Source organism: Falco naumanni, chromosome 6, assembly GCF_017639655.2.
Source record: "Falco naumanni isolate bFalNau1 chromosome 6, bFalNau1.pat, whole genome shotgun sequence".
Taxonomy (NCBI): domain Eukaryota; kingdom Metazoa; phylum Chordata; class Aves; order Falconiformes; family Falconidae; genus Falco; species Falco naumanni.
The window spans coordinates 53,492,942-53,516,212 of record NC_054059.1 but is presented as its reverse complement, the minus strand read 5'-3'; the positions used below and the strand labels follow the sequence as shown (position 1 = coordinate 53,516,212).

Sequence of the window (23,271 nt, the reverse complement as noted above, 5' to 3'; positions counted from 1 at the left end):
TGTCAGAAATCCAGTTCTTAAAAAAGAAGCAAGACACCAGCTTTCACACCTTCCCTTCCATATTCCAGCAGAAACCACCTTACTATAGAGAAGCCCATTATATACAATTAGGTTTTTCTTTAACTTCCCAAGAACCCAAACTGCCCGTTAAGAGCTGCGTAAAAGACATTTTTCTCCAAGAGAGAACGCGTAGATGATCAAATTGCTCTAAGACTGCATGTCACCTCCTTGCTTTCCAGAGGTACTCAAAACACGACATACATATGGGACAGCAGTATGCTTTGTTACCAGGGGATTGTGAATATCTCAATCAGAAGTTTATAAAGCTTTTGCGCCCTAGACCATTGCCAAGCCATTGCATTTCTTATGGATTAACATGCAAACATGTTTTGATCGATAAAGGCTCCGAGTTTGCTGTTGCACAACAACAGATCATTTATACATTAGCCAGCCGGCACCTCTGGGCAAAGTTCAAATCAGGGCTGAAAGGTAGGTGCAGTCATGTTGAAACTGCGTTAGGCAATACTTTCGGCTGTCCCAAGCCACAAACTGGGAAAGCATGCCCTAGCTTTTCTGTCGTCACAGAATACCAAATCTCAAAATTTAATGTAACCACGTGTGAGAATGGTTATCATAGGTTCATCCCGTATCACACGTCCTTGTCCACAAACAGCCAGGAATTTACTTCAGTCCTAAAACTGAAGACACATTCCTCTGCCTGTAGCACTTCAGCTGTCCTCTGACTTAAAATCAACCATTTTCAAGGTTTGAAGGCAAGTTCAAGTGGAACAGGTTTAACATGGGTGCTGGGCAGTACAAATCTCTGGAATCCAATGAGTGCACTGAAACCTTCTGGCATGCTAAAACTGGTAAGTATTTAAATGCATTTCTGGACTATAAAAAGACATAACAAATAGTGATAATTCATAAGCTTCAGTTTTGGCAATAACATTTTCCAGTTATTTCAGATCCGTAAGATTTCACAGAAGCCATTTCCACATAAAGCATTGCCGATGCTTCTACAAATGTGCATGCAGTCAACAGTACAATTTGTATTGTATCTATGTGGTCAAGTGCAGGTATCTGCTGAAAATGGGGCTAAAGAATCCAAGTGCAAAAAAAAAAGTTACCTACCAAAAAAAGCACGTGGGAAGAGTAGGTACGGATCGTACAAGACTTTGAACTAAGTAATGATCCTATATGCTTTTTGTGTTTTTCACTACACAGGGCACAGAGCTTTACTGCAGTTAACCCCAGTAACTGATGCTCTGGAGCGGTACTTTAGTTCCTTCCCCACGCTACTATAGTCAAAGTAGAGTTGTCTCCACCCTGCACTTGCGTACAGGTCCTTAAATACCTGAGGTCCTGTCACACTTCCTATTGAACACAATCTTCCAAACTGTAGTAAAGCGTGTCTGTCCTGAGCTTATGCTGGAGGTGGCAGAAGGACCCTCTTTTCATTTTGGAGGTTTTTGCAGACCCAATTACTGAATAGTGGGAAGGAGTTACAGGCTTGAGCAAGAATAATCAGGCTTTACCATAGATTAAACTGCCAGCTTCTGTTCAAAGAGCACTAAGTCTGGATGAAAGACATGTATGCACAGTAAGTGCATTGAGTAATGTGAGAAAAACTGAAATTATTTCCACAGAAAGACAAGTCGCATGCCAGTTTCGCATTTTAACTCAGAAGTTTACTCTGAAACTTCTGAGCTATGGAAAGTAAAGAATGATTTAACACAATTTGAAAGTGCTTAAGAAGGAGACAAAAATTATGCTCAGACAAAGTTATTTTATTATTCTTACAGTTTAAAAAATAAAATTAGCCAATGTTGGCACAGCTTCCACTACACAGCAAAAGAAAATTTTTTTTAAATAAATTTTGGGACAGGGAAAATAATCCCAAGATAATACTACATGCCATTTTCTTGAAACCAAAGTAAATAGCTCTTATTTTTCCCCTGAATATGCATTCAACTCAAACCTAAAAATATATTAGACCAATAAAGTTACTTTAACGAATTGATGTGCAGGAAAAAAGCAAATCAAAGAAAACATGTAAACAATTTATGTCTGGAAGGAGTTTGTTTCATGATGATTCATCATCTTTTCCTCTAATTCAACTTGCTAAAATTTTTCCGTCAAGCTCTCTAAAGGCTAAATTCCACATGGAGAAACACATGAGATTCTTGAGATTGAGAAGTGCAACATTAGCAGTTCCTTGTCAGTTGGCATCTTGTTCTGCAGTGGGAGAGACTGATGAAGGGCTCCCCAGACGTCTCACACAACTTTTGTCATCATCATCATCATCTCCCCGATTAATTGCACTTGTTCCTTCAACTCTTAAACAGAAGTTTGGATATCTGATTGAATTTTGGTTGGACGGTGAAGTTCTTGCACCACTGTCATTCTTTAATCTAAAAATACAAGTAAATGGAAAAAAAAACTATGGTGAAAAATGGAGTACTAAATGTAAAACAGTCACAGCTTTTTTCAACATGATATAGTTAGCTGTGGAAAAAATAATTCCTTTTGCTCTGAAATTCTCTGGGACAATTTAACAAGTACTAAAATAGTAATTCCCAAATAACAATCAAAGAGTTTAGTCCCCAAACTCTTCTACAAACATTGGGTATCACAGACCATGGACCCCATTGAGTTCAAGTTAAATTTAATGAAAAATGGGTGCAAGTAATTGTAGATCCTATTTAAGACCAGACAGATTAAGAGCCCTGAAGTTCCGTAAAGCCCAGAGCTTCTGACAGACGTAGCATATCACTCCTATGCACACAGGGAGAAGCCAGAAATTCTCATGCTCTAGTTCCAAGTTTTGACATTAAATGACTCAGCTTTAAGTCTCAGTACCAGAAGGTGACTAACATGACTAAATGGCTCTCCCTCAAGCCTAGAATTATAATTTCAATTCTAATCCAGAAATCATAGCAAATTTTTTTTAAAGTGACAGATGGGGGACATTCATATTTTTGCTCCTAATGGAAGGCAAAACATTTATATTTAGCCTCACAGCCTTTGCTTCCTTCTCACTTACACAGGATCAGAAAATGTCTATAGGCATCAGTAAAAATCAAATGCATAATCGTCTTTAACACTAACAGAAAAAGACCTGGGACCCACTAGCCAAAATTAAAATGGCCAACATGTCTCATTTATGAACTACTTCCAGTACCGTTATATAGGCAATTAGATTTCAGAAAGACCAGTGTATGTTAAAACAGTGACAGATGAGATGGGGAAAAATGCACAAGTCAAAAATTCTAAATAGAGTCATTTTTGCTCCTAATAAACTTAACAGAACTGTGGCAAGTCTTCCTCACACCTTGTTGAAGACTGTCTCTTTTTCAGCAGAATAAATTCACTTTTTAGACCAATGGGTGTAAACCAGGTCTTAACCATAAAAACTAAATGCTACGTGAAAGTTAACACCGCTCCTTTACAGTACAGAAGGTCTGTTACAAAAATACTATACCTCCGTCACGACTCCTGCAGCAATAGTGGAACCACTGTAGCGTAACATAAACCTCCCAAGCTCTTTAAAATCTTTATACAACTCTAGAGCAACAGGTCTTTGAGTTTGTAGTTCTATTAGCGCATTCTGTCCTTTACTCAAGAACCTGCAGGCAAATAGGCAGAAAACTCTACTATAAATACATGCATCCATAAATGAAAAAAAAAAAACAACCAACCACTTAAAAGGCCAAAAGTATAATAATCAAGCTTGACTTCAAGTATAACCCAAGCCACCAGACTGAAAACTCATTTGCCTGGAGCATACCTTTTAAAATAGCGTTTGAGTTTTCTTTAAAAACTTCTAGAGGATATCCACCACGACCTTCAGCAAATTGTTTTGAAGTTAATTACCTCATTAACACCTGTTTTGTCATGTCTAGTAGAAAACAAGTCTTATTTCAAACTCAATGACTAAACAACTAATTCATTGCTCTTCAGAAGTCAAGATTTTTCTTTCCATTACTTTTCAGCAACAGTTTCAGCCACGCAATTTCTGGAAAAGGATTATTCTGATAACGTTGTATGTACCAAACAGCATTTCTATCCAAATACAGTTTTAAATAACTAGAGGGATATTCCCATAGTTTAACTTGTATGGGAAGGCTCCCTAAAAATCTCTCTTTCTCTGAACCGCTGTCTACAGCAACCCATCTCCAGAATTATAGCAACGATCCCATGCTATTGCAGGAAGACGAGATCGTTTTTTTAAAAAAAGGGGGCTCGGGGCTCGGAATAATCCTTTAAGTGCAAGCTGGTGATCTAGGATTCACTCCCAGTTCTGCAAGTGAACTTAGCCAAGTCATTTTCTTCTCAGGTGCTCCACAGACGTATCAAGTGGGCAGGAGGTTTTTCATATTGAAATATAAACATGAAACCAACTAGAACAATGAAAGCATACTCTTATAAACACGTTATAGCTATATAATAGAACCTGCTTGATATACCATATATTAAATCAAAAGTCAGCCTATTTCTTGAGCAATTATTAACTATTCAAAACACTTACTTTGGTTTTTTCTTTGTCACTTCACCAGTGCTTTTGTGCAGGACACTCAACAGTTTTCTAATAGTAGCAGGTTCACTTATGGTTTGATAGTGTAAAAGCACCTAAAAATATTTTTGTTGTTATTAAACATTCTACAATAATCAGAAATCCTAGGTGTTAATACTTAAAAGCATCAACTTCTTTTAAGACTGATTTTTTGAACAAATGCTTATAAAGCTTCCTTACAGGAGCTTCTGCCTCACATTCAGTAACTGTTCCCAGTTCCTAAACTTTGTGATCTCTACAGATATGACAAAGATCATGTATTAATTCATCAAAAATACATTTTTCATTCTTAAGTGTTTTGCTTTTGCCACTTCAATGCACTTCTGTAGCATGAACTGATATATTATTTACTTTAAAAGGTATCTTATAACTAAATGCATCATTATACTCCTAAAAGGCATGAGCTTTCTAAAGCACAGTGTAGCCTGACTGTGGTGGAACTCACGTTCTCCAAAATGGCTCAGCTGTGTGTTAAAAGCCAGTAAGAATATGCATAAGTGGCCACAGTATCCCCTTATATCCTCTTCAAGTTACAAATAAATCAGTTTCCTCTGGAGAGACAGAACCACTTCTGGACACTAAATACCTCTCATATCCAGGTGGTTGAACATGGAGAGGAAAAGCCCCAAACAGCCTGTAATGAACACAGCAACTTTCACAGAGACTTACAGGAAAACCTTTAGTGATTGGAACCTCAATATTGAAGATGAGAACCCGAGCTCTGAAACGAGTGCAAACTTTAATGGGTTCCTTGGGATCACAAAATACACAGCCAACACTACAAGAGAGGAGAACAAAAGAAACCAATATCTATCTTGGCATACAAATGTTAACCAGTGCACTGGAAAAAGATAAATATTTAAGACAAGCAAAGCAAAGACAACACTGCTTTACTATAACCTGGGGGTGGGGTGGGCGGGGGAGAGAGGAAACCAGGAACACCGTATTAAAGCCTGTAATGAAATTAATTCCTAGACAATGTCTACGGTATTTTGTGGGTATGCATGAAGAGGTCTGTCTAATTCAGTGAACAATTACGTCCATTGCTAATCAGTTTCTAAAAATGTCACTGTTTCCTGTGCGTAGGTACTTTGAAGAAATAAGACTTTCATTCAGAGATTAATTGTTCCAGATCAATAGCATAAAATACTGCAGGGTGCCCAAAACTGCAATGTTGCTCCCTGTAACAACTATTTTGTGGATAAAGGAACATCATGATCAGCACTTCCAGAACTTAAGCTCTCAGCAGCACTCGATTTCCAAAGAACACTACATGGAGTGGACAAGAAAGCTGCTGCTCGTTACAAGCCCACAAGGTAGACAAGCTTTATCACAGTGGCTGGCTTTAGCTATCTAAAATTAAAGGAAAAAACAGTCCCATGCAGAAAAACACGACTGAAGAGACCAAACAGCATGATTAAACTATATACATCAGATGTAATCAGATTTCATCAGTATCAAGAGGACTTAAAACTTCATACTTTTTCTTGAAAAATCTAATATATCTCCAAAAGATAAATGACATCAAGTTAATGAATTGACTCAAGCCTTATTCAACAAGCAGAACAAGAGTTGGTTTTTTTTCCAATCCATTTAACACAGAGAATCAAACCCCGTTATGAAACAGCAATACAGAAAAGCCTGTCCTTTTCCCTTAACAGAGCATAAATTTACAAAACTATCAATGCAAGGAGTTTTTCAAACACTAGCTTGAAAGTTTGCTGTCTGAAGTCCAACTGAAATGTAAAAAAGCTGATCAAATTATGGATCCAATTTTCTAGCCTGAACAATAACTGACACTTATTAAAAAGCTGGAGGCTAATGCTTAGCATGAAACCTATAGACTGAAATAGACACAAACAGATTTGCTGTGTCTCACTGAATGTATCGGACCCCCAAAAAAACAAGGGTCAGCAAAACAATTACCAAAACAAGTATCACAAGCAGCTAAATGTGTTGAATAAAGCCTCCGTCAATTCCACTTGTCCAGATTTACTCTGGTACGCAATGGCAGTTGTTTGGATGGGTTTTGTTAGAATAATTTATGATGCAATAAGCTCTTCAAAAGCATTTTGTTTTATTTAGCAGTAAGGATTTACTTAATTCAGTAATTAGAACGTCCAAGGACAAGTCTTAAGGAAAAAGGCTTTGAAAGTTATCAGTGTCAGCACTAGGGGAAAAGTATGAAAACTAACAGTATTCTGAGGTTGCCGTTGTACATGTAGCAGATGTTTCCAACGTTTGTACATGCAAGCCAGGTGATATGCATCACTTTGGTTTTAAATATCCTGGTAGCCACATCATTCTTCAAGTAAACCGCTGATTGTTAAGTGTAATACTTTAACAAAGCTTTTCATTAAAAACAAACCGTTACTTAGACTGAAACCCAGTTTTGCTCACTTGATTTTGATGATATCCATGCCGGTCAAAGTGAGACTAACGTGATCTCCTGCTGCAGCCCAATCAACTGGTTCATCATGCAGTGTGATTCCTGGAAATGAGTAAGAACAGAACCTGACAGTGAAGTACCTAGGTTCTGAGCTACAAACAAACAGTTCTGTTCGGGCCATTTGTGCTTCATCAACCATTACTCATCAATTTTCAGTATGAATGGGTTGAGAGTAAAAGCTTTTTAACTGAGAAGACTGAGGAAGCTTTTTTCCCCCCGTGGTAAGGACTCACTATTCTCTCACCCCACCCTGCACAATAACATGGCTTTATTTAAGCTAGAGGAAGGGACTGGGCACTTGTCACACAGCGCAGATGACGCAGTCCTGAAAATGCTGTAGTACTAGTATCTCTGTATCGCCCCACCCTTCCTTTCAGGCACACGCACACCCTAGACCGCATCTTTCATATACTTTAATGGTATTATGTCAACTTTCATTTACCTTAAGTGGGTTTGATGACTCTTTCATAAAAAAGTGTAACTGATGCCTTTCGTTCATGACATTGCGTCTATTAGAAAGCATCTTTAAAAAAAATAATTCTGACTTTTAAGTATTTTAATCCCTTTAAAAGATAACCTGGCTGGTGGGTGAGGGCAAAATCAACTGTTCCTGACTTAACATTCTGAGGTTTCTGATAAGACACCAAGAAGAAAAGAGAAAAAACCCACTTTTTATAAATACTGCATACATTTATAGGATCTAATTCTATTTCACTAGAGATTGTATTTATTGATTTGCAAATCTGTTCCCAAAACCACTTGTCAAGAACATGCCAGAAAGCATCACTCAACTACAAGCATGTTAAGTACTGATTTTTAAGCAGTGTTGGTAATTATTTCACATACACATTTCATTCTCACGAATGAATATAACTAAGTGAGACTAAGAAAGAATAAGTGAGACGAACCTCTTGAAATGAAAAACAGGAATCCTAATGTGCATGCTATCTTCAGTAAACATTGTATGATAAATAACATTATCTCCTCTTTACATTAAACATAAATAATACATGCTTAATGAACTCATGCCTCCAGCCTTCACCTGCATTTCACCCATATGAGAGAGAGTATAGAAGAAAAACCATATAATTGCACCACTGGGGATACTCAAAATACATCTTTTTCCATGCTACTTCCTCCACTTGTGAAACAGAGAGGTGACTACAGTGGTCTGATACCCATATTCATCCGTGTTATTTTAACATTCTTGTGCATGCAGACAATGTGCATACAACCACATGAACAAGCACAGGCATACTGAGGAGCTTCCCAAATTAGCATTGAACGATCTGGTTCCGGAACAGAACAGGACAGATAAACCGACACATTGCTGAATTCAGGCTAAATAGTTAGATACAGAAACCTATTCATTTATTTTGAGGGCTTAATTTTTTATTCATTGGTCAATGTAGGAAAATCGTAATTTTATCTTTGTGTTTGCATATGAAACAAAACCAGCTCTGCAGTTTAAAGACAGCAATCAGGAAACAGCTAAACATTTAATGTCTTGACTTAGCTATTCCTCTTTTCAGAAGTCAAAGGTATTGAAATTTAAACCCAATTTTCTTCCTTTTGTAGCTGCTCAGGACAATGACATCCTGAAAGTTTGAATATTATGAAAGGATCAGTGACAAATCTCATGAACATCAAACAGCAGAGACTTAATTCTCAAGCTTTTTCACATTAATTCGTAAGATTAATTTTAAGGGTTGTTCAACATCCTCACACTTCCTAACAGAAGTAACACTCCACAGCAAAGCTGAATATTAATGATTCCTGTACTGCTTATTTTTATAGACATTGCTGGAACTCAGATGTTTTGACATTGCTTTATGAAGAACCTGTAAAAAGTCATGAGGCTGTAACATTTGGAATATCTGATACGGTAAAAGTAAAAAAAACACACATGCAAGATTTCACATACTCTTCATAGACATATTTATACAGTCACAGTCACATCTGAAGAAATTCGTTTTATGCTTTCACATTTTATGTTTGACAGTTGGTATCAATTTGACAGTCTGTTACCATTTCAGTAACTGCTTCTAGCCCAGTATTGACCTGAAAGTAAACACACTTCTGAAGACCGTACCTTTTGCAGTGCAAGTTTCATTGGGAGGCATTGCCAGAAGTCGTTCCCCAACCTGAATATAGCCTGCTTCTATTTTACCAGTCACACAAAATCCTGATCCTTGGTCTGTAATAAACACAGCAGTAATATTTCAAAAAACTTCTTAGTAAGGTCAGTTTCCCATCACAAGTTAGCCCTTCAGCAATGCATACATAAGTTTTTAATACAAATCCCCACACACAGCCAAGTAGAGCATTCAGTACTTGCAAGTTAGCCAGCTGTGCATCATAACGAAAATGAAACATTAAATTCAAAACTTCTAGATCTTATGTTTTTCAGAACTAAGGGAGATACATCCTTCTTTTCATAAATGTAGGTACATCAAGAAATATTTTTTAGTTTTTCCATATTACATTAAGCCCCTTAATTTCTAACAATTTCATTTAATTCAATACTTTCTCATTCAAACATAGATAAAAAACATACCACAGACCTCTCAAAAACTCTCATGCATACAGGTGCAAATTCCTATGCCATTTACCATTTAACTGAGTCAGAATCCTACATACTGTCTGCATATTAGTTTTAGTCCTGGAAAGTCAAGAGATTGAATCGGTCCTGTTTAATATGAGGAGCTATTGTAATTGTGGATGACTTAAGTATTTCTGAATCTAAAAGATCTGCAAAGTTTTTCTTCCTCCACGTTCTAATAGTCTCTTCATTATGTGAACAATACATCAGTTCTTTTCAATAGACACACTAAACGTGCACATTTAAGCACATACACTTTAAGAAATGTCTCATCTCCTTAGCGTGCCTGCATGTGTGTTTAAGAAGAATCTCACAAAGTGATTCTACAATGTCATTTTCAGTATCCATACAAACAACAAGTATACCTTTTGCTGAACATTAGAACTTAGTGATAAGCAAACAGTTTACTATTTTGTCTGTCACATTAGCTTAAAAGCTTAATTTAAAATTGAATTCAAAAGAGCAAACTGACCTCAAATCTTGAGGTCACATACTACCAACTTGCTCTTTTGCATTCATCGCCATTTTACTGATGAATGCTTGCATCTATCTAGCTGGGAAAGCACTGTTGCATTGCAGTATGCCTGCAAGCTGATCTTCCTCTATTCATCCCAGCAAGTGAGATGAACGTAGTCAATTAACAGATGACATCAGAAGTCAAAAGAACAGAAAACTGGTGAAGCAGCTACTTGCTCCCCAAGTCACGGTACAAACACGACCTCAATATGGTACACAACAGAACCTGAAGGTTGCAGGCAACCTTGAAGGCAACCAGAACTTGCAGGCAACCAGAGACGAGAACTGGTTCCAGGTTCCTAACCACTCCCAAGCACAATCAAGAATAATTTTTCTTTTTTTCACATCACCACCAGCTCTGGCTTGGTAAACTAGTGTGGTGTTTGAAGCTTCACCCTCTCCCATACTGATTGCTTCCTGCAAAGTGTCAAGTTCCTTCAGCTCCCCATGAAATCAACACAAGTACAAAATGGATAGTGGGGAACAGAATCGGGGGCATGAAAAATAGCTGGATTTCTGTGTATCATGGTACTCTGCTTCTGCCAGGACATGTTCTTTGTCCTCAGAATTTGGCTGCTGGACAAGGCTTTTCTGAAGTCAGGTCAAGTCATACCCTAGACAGCATTATCATATGGTAACTGGGGACTGATGCAGCAATGAAGGAATTTACAGGCATCTCTTGCATCAGGGGATAGCTTGCCTGCACAGAATATTATGAGAGCTATGAAGGACAATTGCTAAAATCAGGCTGAGGCTGATGAATCATATGTGTGGGTAACTTTAATAAAGGGGTTTTCCAAACTACGCAAGAGTACACTCAGCACTCTCACTTTTTACATACTTCTATGGACAGCTCCTCCCGAGCACACACAGCCACTGGAATAGAGCTGAGAACAACTGTTGCTTCATGTACTTGTAACCTGCAGATACTTCCTCTGCTGACATCCAATTTGAGATCACAAGCCAAGAAAAAACAGCCTAAAAAAACACCTAAAAGGCCACATTTAGTGATAAACCCTGTATATGTAAATTGAGTCCCTTCCAAAGCCATGACTTTTTTTTTGCATACTTTAGCAAAAAAAAAAAAAAAATATTTTCCACAGAACAAATTTAGTCAAAATTGCTCATTTTGTGAAACTTGGTTCAACACCAAAATGATTGATGCAACAAAAAAAGTTATGATAATACTTCAAATGATCTCAATCAACAATCCTAACACCCTTTCCCACAGCTCACAAAATTATTAAAAAAAAAAAAAAAAGAAAAGAAAACATGCAGTGACAACCTAGATGACGAAACTAGCGGTAACACTCTCATGCAAAGTTTCAATATTCAGCATTATGGCTTCAGTACATTAAGTCAACTAACCCAGGACATGTACAGCATCCAGTGTCTCCTCAAACACCCACATGAAAATTGCACAAAACTGATTTTTCCAATTTAAAAAAATCAGTATTTTGATCTGGTTTGTTTGTACTCCCCCTATAAACACCCTATATATAAAGCAAAGTTTATTTTAAAATATGAATTTTAAAATAGAAAAATATTTACAACATTTCAAATCATGCTGTCATTTAGTTTGCAACTTTTCTCAAGGGTCTTAGAGAATGTTTCAAATGGGATGAGCATTACAAACCTTATGTTTCCTAAATTACCTGTAAATGTAAATGCATTTAACTAAAAAAAAAAGTTTACCATGAAAACCTTAAGAGCTCAGGGCAGTCTATTTTCTCCAGGCAATGGAAGGAAGAACTGGTTATAGCTGCTTTCCATATCGCTATTCATGCTACGGAATAGCTAGCTGCCTTTCATTAAATCCTTGGCTGGTTATAACAGTCTGACCACCACCACCCTTTTCTTCTACCTCCCACTCCCCAAATTTTTATACAAAAATGAAGAAATGTATCATCATTTACAGCTACAACAATGAACATAAAAGGAACAAGTCAGACTCTTAAAATCTAAGAGTGAAATGTAAAAGAGACCAAAGTCACACACGTAGAAAGTTTGAGAAACATTAATTTAAGCAACAGGAACCAGTTTGGGAAAGAAACTCCCAAATTCTGTCCCACAAAACCATCAACTCATGACATAGCCAATTAGCTGGTCATGCAGATTTTCTTCCTCAATTTCTTTCCCAGTATGTTTTTCCTTCAGCAGCACTATGTAAAATTCAACAAAGAACAGTGCTTGAAACTTAATATTCCTGTTCAAGACTACTGATACACATAGAGCTCCTACTTTAAGTCTTATTTTTACATCATTTTTCAACAGCTGTGTTAAATATCAGTGAAATGATGGTGAAAAAACTATAAAAACAACCAACCTTTAAAAACATCAGCAACACACAATCTAAATGGTTTATCCACTGATCTCTGTGGTGGCTTGAAAGAATCTGCAAATAAATTGACAAGAACTTTTAGAATTTCTGTATTCAGTAACTTCTCACTTAGGGATAAAGCAACTGCATTGTATTCCAAAGGTTTTGCCCCACACTTTCCCCAAAATAAAAGTTTTGGCATACACAGGACTAAGATATATTAATTTTTAAATGAGGAAAATTACACTCACCAATTTGCTCTAACAAACATTTTCCTTTATACCACTGTGTGAGGTCACTTGACTGACCCCTTGTGACCAGATTTTCACCACCAAGGCCACTTGTTGGGATATAAGCCACATCTGATTCCTAATTAAGAAAACAAATAGAAGTTAAGCACACATTAACAACAGGATCTTCTAGCAGAAACAAGAGGTGCATTTTTAAAACGTTACGCATCTAAGCTGTAAAAGAACAATTGGCACATTCGTACTTCCCCTGGAGAAGGCAGGCTACTCGGGGGATCCATTTCCTCTCTGTTTACCTCTTGCCTGATCACAGTACTCCAACAAAGAGTTGGCGATATTTAAACGTGATGATAGCAACATTAACTACTAGAAACCAAGTTCAGGTAACAAACTCAAATTCCCTATCTGACAAGCAAAAGTTCAGTTTGAATTGCTGGATTTCAGGAAGGCCACAACCAGTCCAAATGGATAGTAGCTGGAACTGAGGAAACACAAGAACGGTCAGGAATGGCAAATGGAGAGTGTCCTTATGAGTTCATAATCCACACTGACACCTGCTCTGGTATAAAACTCTCCTGTCGATCCTGTAGTACTAAACATTAAGACATAATACTTGGTCTGTTCTGCTTTGCAGTCAACAGTTCCAAGAAACTATAAATAAGGTGAGTGCCCCGAAGATTCTACAGACCTAAACAAAGCTGATGACAGAAAGATCACTGAAGAACTGACTAACCTTAGCCAGGGCTCAGTGTACACCCTACCAGTAAGAAATGGAATATGCTAGAATATGTACACATAGTAGTAGCAGGAAAGCGACTAAAAAAAAATAAATAACCTGACTGTAAGAAAAGCTTATCCTACCCAAATGCCTGAACAAAGCAACAACCACTGAAATCTGTATTACCTTAAAGCCAGCTTGCTTAAGAAATTGGCCAAGCTTACTCGTAATTTCCTGAAATCTTTCCTGTTGCCAATTGACCTAAAATAGAAAACAGACTATAATAAAATAGCAGTTTTTTAACTATGACTCAAACATACAGCTGCATGTCATCAACTGTGTGTACACAACGTGTAGTATCAGTAGGTGTTCTCCACACACAGCACCCAATGAATTCATAAACACAAGACTTCTGGGTGGATTCAGTTGAACATATACATTAACAATTACTGATAGCAAGCAACACATTGATTAACTTGCAAGCCCCTTTAGTTTGAGCTGTCTTTGAACAGCATCCTTTTTTTTTTAAAATAAACCTACATAAAATTCAGATTTAGCAAGATTATATATAACACCGTAATAATCTAAAACACAACTAGTAATATTTAACACACCTTACAGTTTTAAGTAAAGCTCCTGAGGTCTTGAACTGAATGACCACCAAGATGCCCTTGCAGATAGCACTGGGTTAACTGCTCATGTAAGATCTTCACAAGTACAAGAGTACACATTTTAGCACCACAACTATCCTTCTGTGTACTTTGAAAATATACCATAACAAAAAAAAAAAAAAAAAAGTATTGTAAAGTCTAAACACAAGAGACAGAGCAGAGAATCAAAGAAAGAAATGATACTTTGTTATTAGTTTTACAATACTGATCTTTAAACTCAGGGTCCACAATCCTAGGTGGAAGCCCTTCAGAAAATGAAAAAAATAAGCACATACCTGGTCCATTTTATTGACTGCAACAGCTAGCTGTGTAACTCCAAGAGAACGCACTAATAATCCATGTTCTCGTGTTTGTCCACCTGTCTCAAACCCTGCTTCAAACTCTCCTCTGCTAGCATCCACAACCAAAATAGCCACATCAGCCTAGATTAAAAAAAAACCAATACAATCAAAAGTGGTTAAGAGGTTGACATATTTACCAAGATTATGTCCATCAGCAATGTTTCACAAAATAAAAAAAAATAAACATACAAATGTACTTTACACGGGAGGAATCCTCATGTGCCTTAAATGTATTTTGAGCTGCTCAGTCATGCCCACTTTGGTGAGTATTATGTCATTATGTCATCTCACATCATAAACCACCATTTTCTGTTAAACACAAGCCAACTCTTGGTTTTGGGAACCTGTCCTCTTCAAACTACCCACTATGGATGTGCTTGCACAGACCTCAACTAAACAAATGCAGCCCGTGCTCCAGAAGTTTAAGAATGGGTATGAGCACAGTGTCTATGCCTCCCTGCCTCAGTCTGAAAAACTTCATAGTGAGAAGCTGCAAAAATTACAGATAAATCACCTCACTATACACAACTGGGACAACTGGTCAACTGCATATCGGATGTGGATGCGTCACAGTCCACTCAACACACTGGAGCATGCCAAAATCACACGATGGAAAAGACCACGTAAGCCTATTTTATCTTCTAGGCAAACTCTGCCACACAGCATTAAGAGCAAAGCGGTATCAGAGACTTGACAGCACTGCACAAAAGTCAGCATGTAAGCCCAGGGAAAACCACAGATTTTGCTATTAGCCTTAAATGCCGCTAATACTTCTTTTACTTTTCCTGCTTTGGTAACAGCCAGTTAGACCACCTTCATGTACCAAGCAACAGCAACAAGATGCGAACAACAAAGATACTGCTATCAAGAGGCAGGTTTAAGAAAATTTAATAGGACTGATGAGATGGACATAACGGAAAGAGAGGAGAAAATGTGGTACTTTCTCCCTTTCCTTATATGCTTATGCTTCGGGGTGCCAGAAGAAGGAACAGAGACAGCACACTGTCCTGGCTCTGAACTCCCCTTGCCTTGTCCTAGACATGAAATCCCCACAGTTCATACAGAGATGGCCCAAGTGTGAGAACGGGAAAGGATGAGGGATGAGTTTCCCCACAGCTCTCAGCCTCAGAAGTACATGTGGTAAACTTCTCCCTCAAAAAAGGACATCCTGTATTTTCTAAATTATAAAAAAATACCTCGGGACTTACGTGAATTAACCATATGTATCAAAGGCCAGATCCTGACCCTGATAAGGCTGATTTGCATTTTGCATAACAGCAGTTGGGGATTCACCTCCTAACAGAATTCTCCATGATAAAAAGGCATCAGAGCCATTGCCACATATACCTTCCTTCCACCCACTGCTTCAGCACTGAGACTACTTTAACAGGCAACCGAAAATTGCAAAGTTTCAGTGATTCCTTAAAGAGCTTCAGACTAGAGCAGCCCCTCACCATCTCGAGAGCTGAGGGAACACAGAGATAACAAGTGCTATTTGGCCAGCCCCATCTTCTGCTGAACTGATACACTGCCGGTGTATCTGCAAGTCTTCTTTTAACACTTCTACCTGTATTAGTTTTTCCCCAAAAGACAAACCAATTCAAAATAAAGTTCTAAAGAAAATGGCATGGCTGAGTTGGTGTATTCCACTGTTCTGAAACTGAAGATCAATTTCTAATTTTAAAAATCCTGGACTTCCTACAAGATATGCTCCATAATACAGATAACTGTACAAGCTCTACACTAATTTCCAGTCTTCTGACTATTCTGCAGCCTAACCATTGGGTCACAAGGTCCAAATTCTTACTTAGGCTCTGCTTCAGAGCTAGAGCAGAATTTGGGGCAAGCTAGTCTTCTTACAGTATAGTTCTCTTTACTGTAAAATCATACTAGCAGTACCCATTCTTACTGAGATGGTAAGTTAAAATTCACATTTTACACTGTAATGACATGCACAAAGCAGAAAACTCTACACAGTAGCTTCGTTTTGGGAAAAAAATAATTTTTGATTACATCTCTACTTTGAAGAATCAAATCTAGTATTATAAAAATGGTGCCTTTAAGTGGAAAAAATGTCACACATTTTATGTAATCACATTATTCTCCCCTCCCCTTTATTATTTCCATAAATTAACTAACTAACCTATATAAGAATGGTAAGTGTCATACTGAATTAAATGGGTAGTGCCCAGTACTTTTGACTTTACCCACTGTTCCTAAAACAAGTGGCAAGTATTCTCTGCAAAAGTCCTATTGACAATACAGATGACTTCTGCATAAACTTTGTAATATGTTTTCTCATCCCACATAAAATACATTGTTAAATACAAGAATGCCTTTTGTTTGACCTCTCCAAATTGTCCTGGGTTTGGCTGGGATAGAGTTAATTTTCTTTTCAGTAGCTGGTACAATGCTGCGTTTTACATTCAGTATGAGAATAATGTTGATAACACACTGATGGGTTTAGTTGTTGTTAAGTAATGTTTATACCAAGTCAAAGACTTTCCAGTTTCTGAGGCCCTGCCTCCGAGAAGGCTGGAGGGGCACAAGAAATTGGGGCAGGACACAGCCAGGACAGCTGACCTGAACTAGCCAAAGGGATATTACATACTATAGAACGTCATGCTCAGTATATAAACTGGGGGGAGCTGGCTGGGGCCTGCTGACTGCTGCTTGGGGACTGGCTGAGCATCTGTCAGCAGGTGGTGAGCAATTGTATTGTTCTTTTTTTCCCCCCCCCTCTCCTTTTGGCTATTATTTCTCTTTCCCTCTCTCTCATTTCCATTACAATTATTATTATATTTAATTTTATTTCAATTACGGAATTCTATCTCAACCTACGAGTCTCACCTTTTTCCCTGACACTTCTCCCCATCCCACCAGGGGAGAGGTGGAGTGACTGAGCAGCTGTGTGGTGCTCAGTTGCCAGCTGGGGTTAAACCATGACACAAAGCTTTTCTCTTTAAGCTCAAAACCACTTAAAGTCTTTATCTACGGGACCACTTTCACAGAGCTTCTTGTTGAGTAGACATATGCCACATTTGAATAGCTTTCAAAGCTCAACTCTGATGTTATCAAACTGAACTTAGTATTCAAATTACTTCCCTAATAAAACTCTTCTCCAAAAAGTTAACATCCCCAAAAAAGCAAAGTAGCTGCCTTTACAGTTAAGCATTTTCTTAAGTTTAGAAAAACTCATGAAAATATCAAAGGTATCTCAGCACCATAATTCCATTTCATCTTAGATTTTAAAAGAAGAAAAACAATTTAAGTTATAAATAATAATGCCATTGGAAGAAGAGTTTTAGACCAACGCTACCTGTGCCGCTCCTGTGATCATATTTGGAATGAAGTCTTTGTGGCCTGGAGCATCCATCAGTGTAATTACTTTAGTCTTTGTCTCAAATTTGGTCATACCCACATCCATTGTCACTCCCCTTAAACAAAGCACATACACAATGCACCATTAAAACTGCTTTGAAAGCTTCAGAGAGGTATCAAGTAAGCTATTAAAAACACCATCGTGAAATTATACACTTCATAGCTTTCACTTGGTTTAGTCTGTACCAAAAGAAACCTGCGTGCTGGAAAAGCATTCCTCTAGAACTGCCTTTCAGTAACTCTAGTCATAAAGAAACAAACATGCAGAATTCACAGTAGTAACCCCATGCACCTATAGACAATGTCCCAACAAGCACAGCGAGGACATGATAATTGTACTGCATATTTGTATCATTATTAATTCTATTTTTAATACATAGCTCTTCAGAAAAAAGACATCATAAAGTAACAAAAACACAGCCAAGAATAAAAAAATTGAAGGTATGGGACTATAGCAATACAGTTATACATGCAAAAATCCACAAGCTGATTAGCTGGGATGGAAGGTAGTGCTTTGACTCAGTTCCACATCTCACTAACAACCACATGTTCTGCACGGCAAATAGGATAGGATTCATCTGCTCAAATGCAAACACCTATAACGCACATGTCTATCTGTGTTAAGTCATCCCCATCTCCCTTTATAGACAATGAAGACACACAGGCACTTTACATGGACAAAATTCTTACATGAGCACAGATACTTAAAATAGGCTACTTCCAATGACAAAAAACCCCAACAAAATAACCCCTCCCAACCCCCAAACATTTACAGATGGCTCCAGAAAGTTTTCCTTTAAAAATACAAAACTCAAAGTAAAAAGAAAACACAATCAATCTAAAATACCAATTCAGAAGATGTTTCCCTTAATAATTACAAATTATCTTCTGAAGTCATGTACCTAAATGCACAACTGTTGGATACTTAAAAAAAATAATAAAAAAATCATAAACCAAGAAATATCACTTTTAAGGCTCATGACAATTATTCCACAAATTACTTTCTGTTAACATTTTACTCTTCACGGGCTATAAATACTTGTCTCTATTTCCTGTTTCACATGTTAATTACATCCTATCAAAGGTAGCTTATATTAATAAAATAACATAATATGGTTTTATTACAGATCTGTGAAAGAAATTGATCTTCAAAGTTTGTTTGTTTTACACTGCGCTACATCTACAAGGAGAAAGAAAATTCCTTTCCATTTGCTTTTCCTCTTTTACATCCTCAAGACTGTAATGTCACAACAACACTACCACTACAATATCAACAGCCTTAATTGATGTAAGGCTACTTTCAAAGTTTATGTTTGGTCATTTCAGGATTGTTCCCCCCTCCTCGTACCTGCACCCCACCCAAGACAGACACCCCCACTCAGATGTGTATGTGCACTTCGTAAATTAAAGGACTCACACAGGCAAAAGTTTAGCTATATACAGGGACACTGCAAAAGCATATCTGCCTTTGAAAACAGTAAGTTACATGCTTGATAAGGACTGCCTTACTCCATGTTCTTCAAGCATCAGTTTACATTGTGAAGGTTATCTTCCTAACCAGAAGAGCTTATATGCTACGAAACCATGGGTGACAAATGATTGTAAAAAAATAAACACAAAAGAAAACGCCTTTTTTTGTGAACACAGAATACCATGTCCTTAGCTTCCCATACAGTGTTCTCAAAAGCTCTTACTTTTTTTTATTAGCTTCACTGCTTCCCCATTATGTACTAGTTAAATATGATAAAGTTTAATTTAAAATTTCATATTTCAATAATAAAAGACAGGTTATAAAAATATAAATTATTTATTAATTTAATTTATAGATTTTATATTTAATGTAATCTAAGTCACGTGATAAACTGACATTTCAGTGTTTAGTTTATAATTCTGCCACCCTTTCACAGAAAAATTTAAACCTAGAACTTTCCCATATAATTATATCAAACAGAGAAATGTGGCAGCAATAAATTGGTAAGGCAGCTTTAAATGAACCAACTCAGCTATGAGAAGCATTCTGCATTGTAGCCCTATGCTGCATTCCACAGCATAGAAATACGTCATGAAATGCTCAGCTTCTTGTTCACACTTCTTATAACAAAACAAGATTATTTTTTCTTTTAATAACATGTACTCATATTAGCAAATATTTTTCTTTGTAAGTATTGAGTAAGTATCTTTAAACTTAGAATATTTCTACCAAAGCATTATTAGTAGATCGATACAAATGCCGTTCTTTCAGGGAAAGCAAGGTAATTCCCATTAAAAGATATTTCTACCTTTCTCTTTCTTCACCAGTTTCATCCAAGACCCATGCATAGGCAAATGAAGCTTTGCCAGCCTTCTTAGATTCCTGTTCGTATTTATGCATAGTTCTTTTGTTCACATTTCCCAAAAGGTAGAGCAGATGACCCATTAAAGTACTTTTACCTGCATCAACATGTCCTACAGAGGGAAATGAACACTGCATCAGTTTTATTATTTTAAGGATTTTAAATACAGTACAAGAAAAACACTAAAACATTATGAAAATCATGTGCACTAATAATGCCTATGCAATCCACAGAATTTCACAATCCTGTAAGAGAGTTACAGAGAGGAAATTTATTGAAACAGAGCATGACAGTAATATAGGATGTCCAAATTCATACTAAAAAGAACACACCGCCAAGAATGAAACCAAACCAAAGTACATTTTATTATACTCTCAAAAGGAAGCTAAATCAACCCCTCTGCCCTAGTCAAGGACATCTGAATGTACTCTTCTTCCAATGAATAATGGTCAAAAAGACGCGACTGAAAACGGTATGAAATTTCCCTTCCCTAGAGAGAGGATAGATTTGCTTCGGTATTACTTCCAGATACGATCACCAGTTTTTAATCTCTATGTCTGTCAAAAATACAATTTAACAGTATTACCTATTACCACCAAATTAAGCAGTTGCTTTCCTCCTTGTCTCTTCTCCAACTCTGCTTTCACATCTATTTGCAGTTTTGTCTTGCTTGACTTTTTTACTGGAGTAGGCACCATATTTTGCTCTTCTGAAACCTGCACTACTTGGGGTAAAAGAGCAGATTTTGAGACTGCCTGAAGCACCCCAGAAGCTACGCTGGTGTCTTCAGTTAACAGTCCTTTCTGAGGTGTGTTAGCATGGCCATTTTCTTCAGCAATCACACTAGGGAAAAAAGAAAACACAAGGAATACAAATGACAAAGAAGCTGTAGAAATATAGGAGAGAAACTAAGTTTTCTTTCCACTACCCTGTAAGCCCCAGACAAAGAGTATGTGATAAACCCGTTAAGGTGGAGGCGATAAGCAGCTAGATACAAACTGCACAGATACCAGCTCTGAACATCTTGTCTGAAAAGCCCTGTGTACAAAAGCAAGATAAGAAATAATCTTGTAAAATACATGAAACAGATAAACAAAAGCTTCCCACAGCCACTTCTTTTAATGGGGAGGGAAAGGACAGTTGTGCAGAGCAACTAGAGCTGGCTGTCTCTGAACTAAGAGCCTAAGTCAACCCTGAAGCATGGATTCTAAAACAGCTTCCACATACGCTACAAGTATTACAGCGGAACGTAGCAATGTTCTATAGTGAGAACAGCAATACAGCATAAAGAACTAAGCATACCTGAGCTGCAATTTATGGTGCAATGCTTATACAGAGCCATAACAGATAAGTTATATTTATCAATACAGAGAAAATGTGTTCTATGCATAAAACAAGGCATCTGGGACTAAGGAGATTTGGGTTCCCCAACTCTCCTTCTCTAACACCCTGTTTTCCAACAGATCACCATACTAATCCTAATAATAAATAATCCTATATATATTATTATATTACACTCTCTCACTCTTTTTCTCTCCAATTTGTAAATGAGATATTTTTCTAATTTACACAAGCACTCTGAGAATATACAATATGATTCTTCACCTGTTATGGCAGAAATGACCACTAAAAACAAACGCCAAGCGACATCTTTAAGACAACAAAAGCTTTCTTTTTGCCTGACAGAGCTCCACAGCGAGGCATTAATGTAAGCAGCAAGACAGGAACAGAAGCAGTTATTACAGGAGTGACAACACTGTATCACAGCAAACTTCAATATACCGACCACTGACCATTACAGATTATTGAAAATACCTACAAAGTACTGTATTTAAAACAATACAGAAGAGGCTTCTTCCCCTGGAAAAATGGAAATCCTTTCCAATGCAGTACCACCATGCCGCGGGCTGCTTTCTATGGAACAGATTCACATAGGCTCTCAGACTCAAGTGTCTGCACATCCAGTATGAAATTTTCTCTCCATTTTCTGTTTAAGTACCACAATTGACTCCTCAGTTTTCCTCTTTTCAACTTCTACAAACAAAACTACTTATTCTGTACTTCAGAATCCCATCGTGATACCAACTGCTTTTATTTGACATTGCTTCTCATTTTCTGTCTGCGCAGGAGTATTTGCATTGTATTAGTCCCTTTCCATTACATGTATCTCAGGAAACAATACAGTCCAAGCACGTTAGTTTATTGAACAAATCAGTTCAAGGGTTACAGTCTAAAAAAATTAAACCTAGGAAACGTTCAGACTGAACAGAAAATTCGCCCCTCATTACACAGCACTATGTAACATGGGATATTTTATGCATGTCCCTTTTTCCCCTCAGTTTCAGAACCCACCTATGTAATCAGTACTGCAGCCAACTATTGACTTGACACTTTTGTCATGAGGCTCAAAGCCAAGTTTTTCTCTTGATTCTGAGACTCCAAAGCAGAAATATGAGCACTCATTTGGTGGTTGGTTGGGGTTTTTTTTATCCCCCTACAGTTCCATAACCCAAGGCCTGGTTCTTGCATCAAGGCTGGATACACAAACACATTTCTCACCTTTGCTAAGCAAAGAACTTAGTTTATGCCAGCCATGCTGGTTACAGGGGCACAGATGCTACCTGGATAGACAATTCTGTATAAAGCCTGTTCACAAGAACTCGTCCTATCAAAATATTCTAAATCACTTGAGAGAGAAGGGCAAGTCAATATCAAGCTACTGTCTTAGGTCACACAATCATGACATTTTAAACTCTACACTATGAAACCAGCTGTACAGTAGCACCAAATACAGCCTTAGACAAGTTCCAGTATATAACATTGTGTCTTGACAAGCTGAATACCCTTTACAAGAAGATACAATTGATTGCCCAAGTTCCAAAAATTAGTGGGTCATCATTGCTTTAGATGTAGCTATGAAGAAAGGTGATTACACATGAACTATTCCACAGAAAAATAGTCACTACAGTTATTTGTGCTCTTTTACTGGAAAAGATCAGTGCATTTCTCTAAGACTGAGCAGAAGGCTCTATTTTTAAAATTCCTTAAATAGTACATTAAGATCAAGCTGAAAACTCTGCTTTGGAATGGCAGAATTGTGTTCTCCAATGTCTCTT

General features: G+C 37.4%; 1 protein-coding gene and 1 long non-coding RNA gene across 6 annotated transcripts in view; one reads left to right on the top strand and one right to left on the bottom strand.

Annotated features, from left to right (window-relative positions):
• The first annotated feature begins 570 nt into the window (after positions 1–570).
• Positions 571–6,557, top strand: LOC121089851. Its single transcript, XR_005828400.1, has 2 exons — positions 571–869; positions 5,663–6,557. It is a non-coding gene; the product is annotated as an uncharacterized LOC121089851 (long non-coding RNA).
• The window catches only part of HBS1L (HBS1 like translational GTPase), a 61,113-nt gene continuing 39,611 nt past the window's right edge, over positions 1,770–23,271 (bottom strand). For all 5 annotated transcript variants that reach the window (XM_040597512.1, XM_040597510.1, XM_040597511.1 and 2 more), the window contains 13 exons: positions 20,742–20,998; positions 20,102–20,267; positions 17,761–17,878; positions 14,376–14,522; positions 13,616–13,690; positions 12,715–12,832; positions 12,470–12,538; positions 9,118–9,222; positions 6,977–7,067; positions 5,246–5,354; positions 4,532–4,632; positions 3,485–3,629; positions 1,770–2,414 (listed from right to left, as the gene is read on the bottom strand). In XM_040597512.1, coding sequence (XP_040453446.1) covers positions 2,403–2,414; positions 3,485–3,629; positions 4,532–4,632; positions 5,246–5,354; positions 6,977–7,067; positions 9,118–9,222; positions 12,470–12,538; positions 12,715–12,832; positions 13,616–13,690; positions 14,376–14,522; positions 17,761–17,878; positions 20,102–20,267; positions 20,742–20,998 — 1,513 coding nt within the window. In that variant the 3' untranslated portion in view covers positions 1,770–2,402. The remainder of the gene's footprint in view (positions 2,415–3,484; positions 3,630–4,531; positions 4,633–5,245; positions 5,355–6,976; positions 7,068–9,117; positions 9,223–12,469; positions 12,539–12,714; positions 12,833–13,615; positions 13,691–14,375; positions 14,523–17,760; positions 17,879–20,101; positions 20,268–20,741; positions 20,999–23,271) is intronic.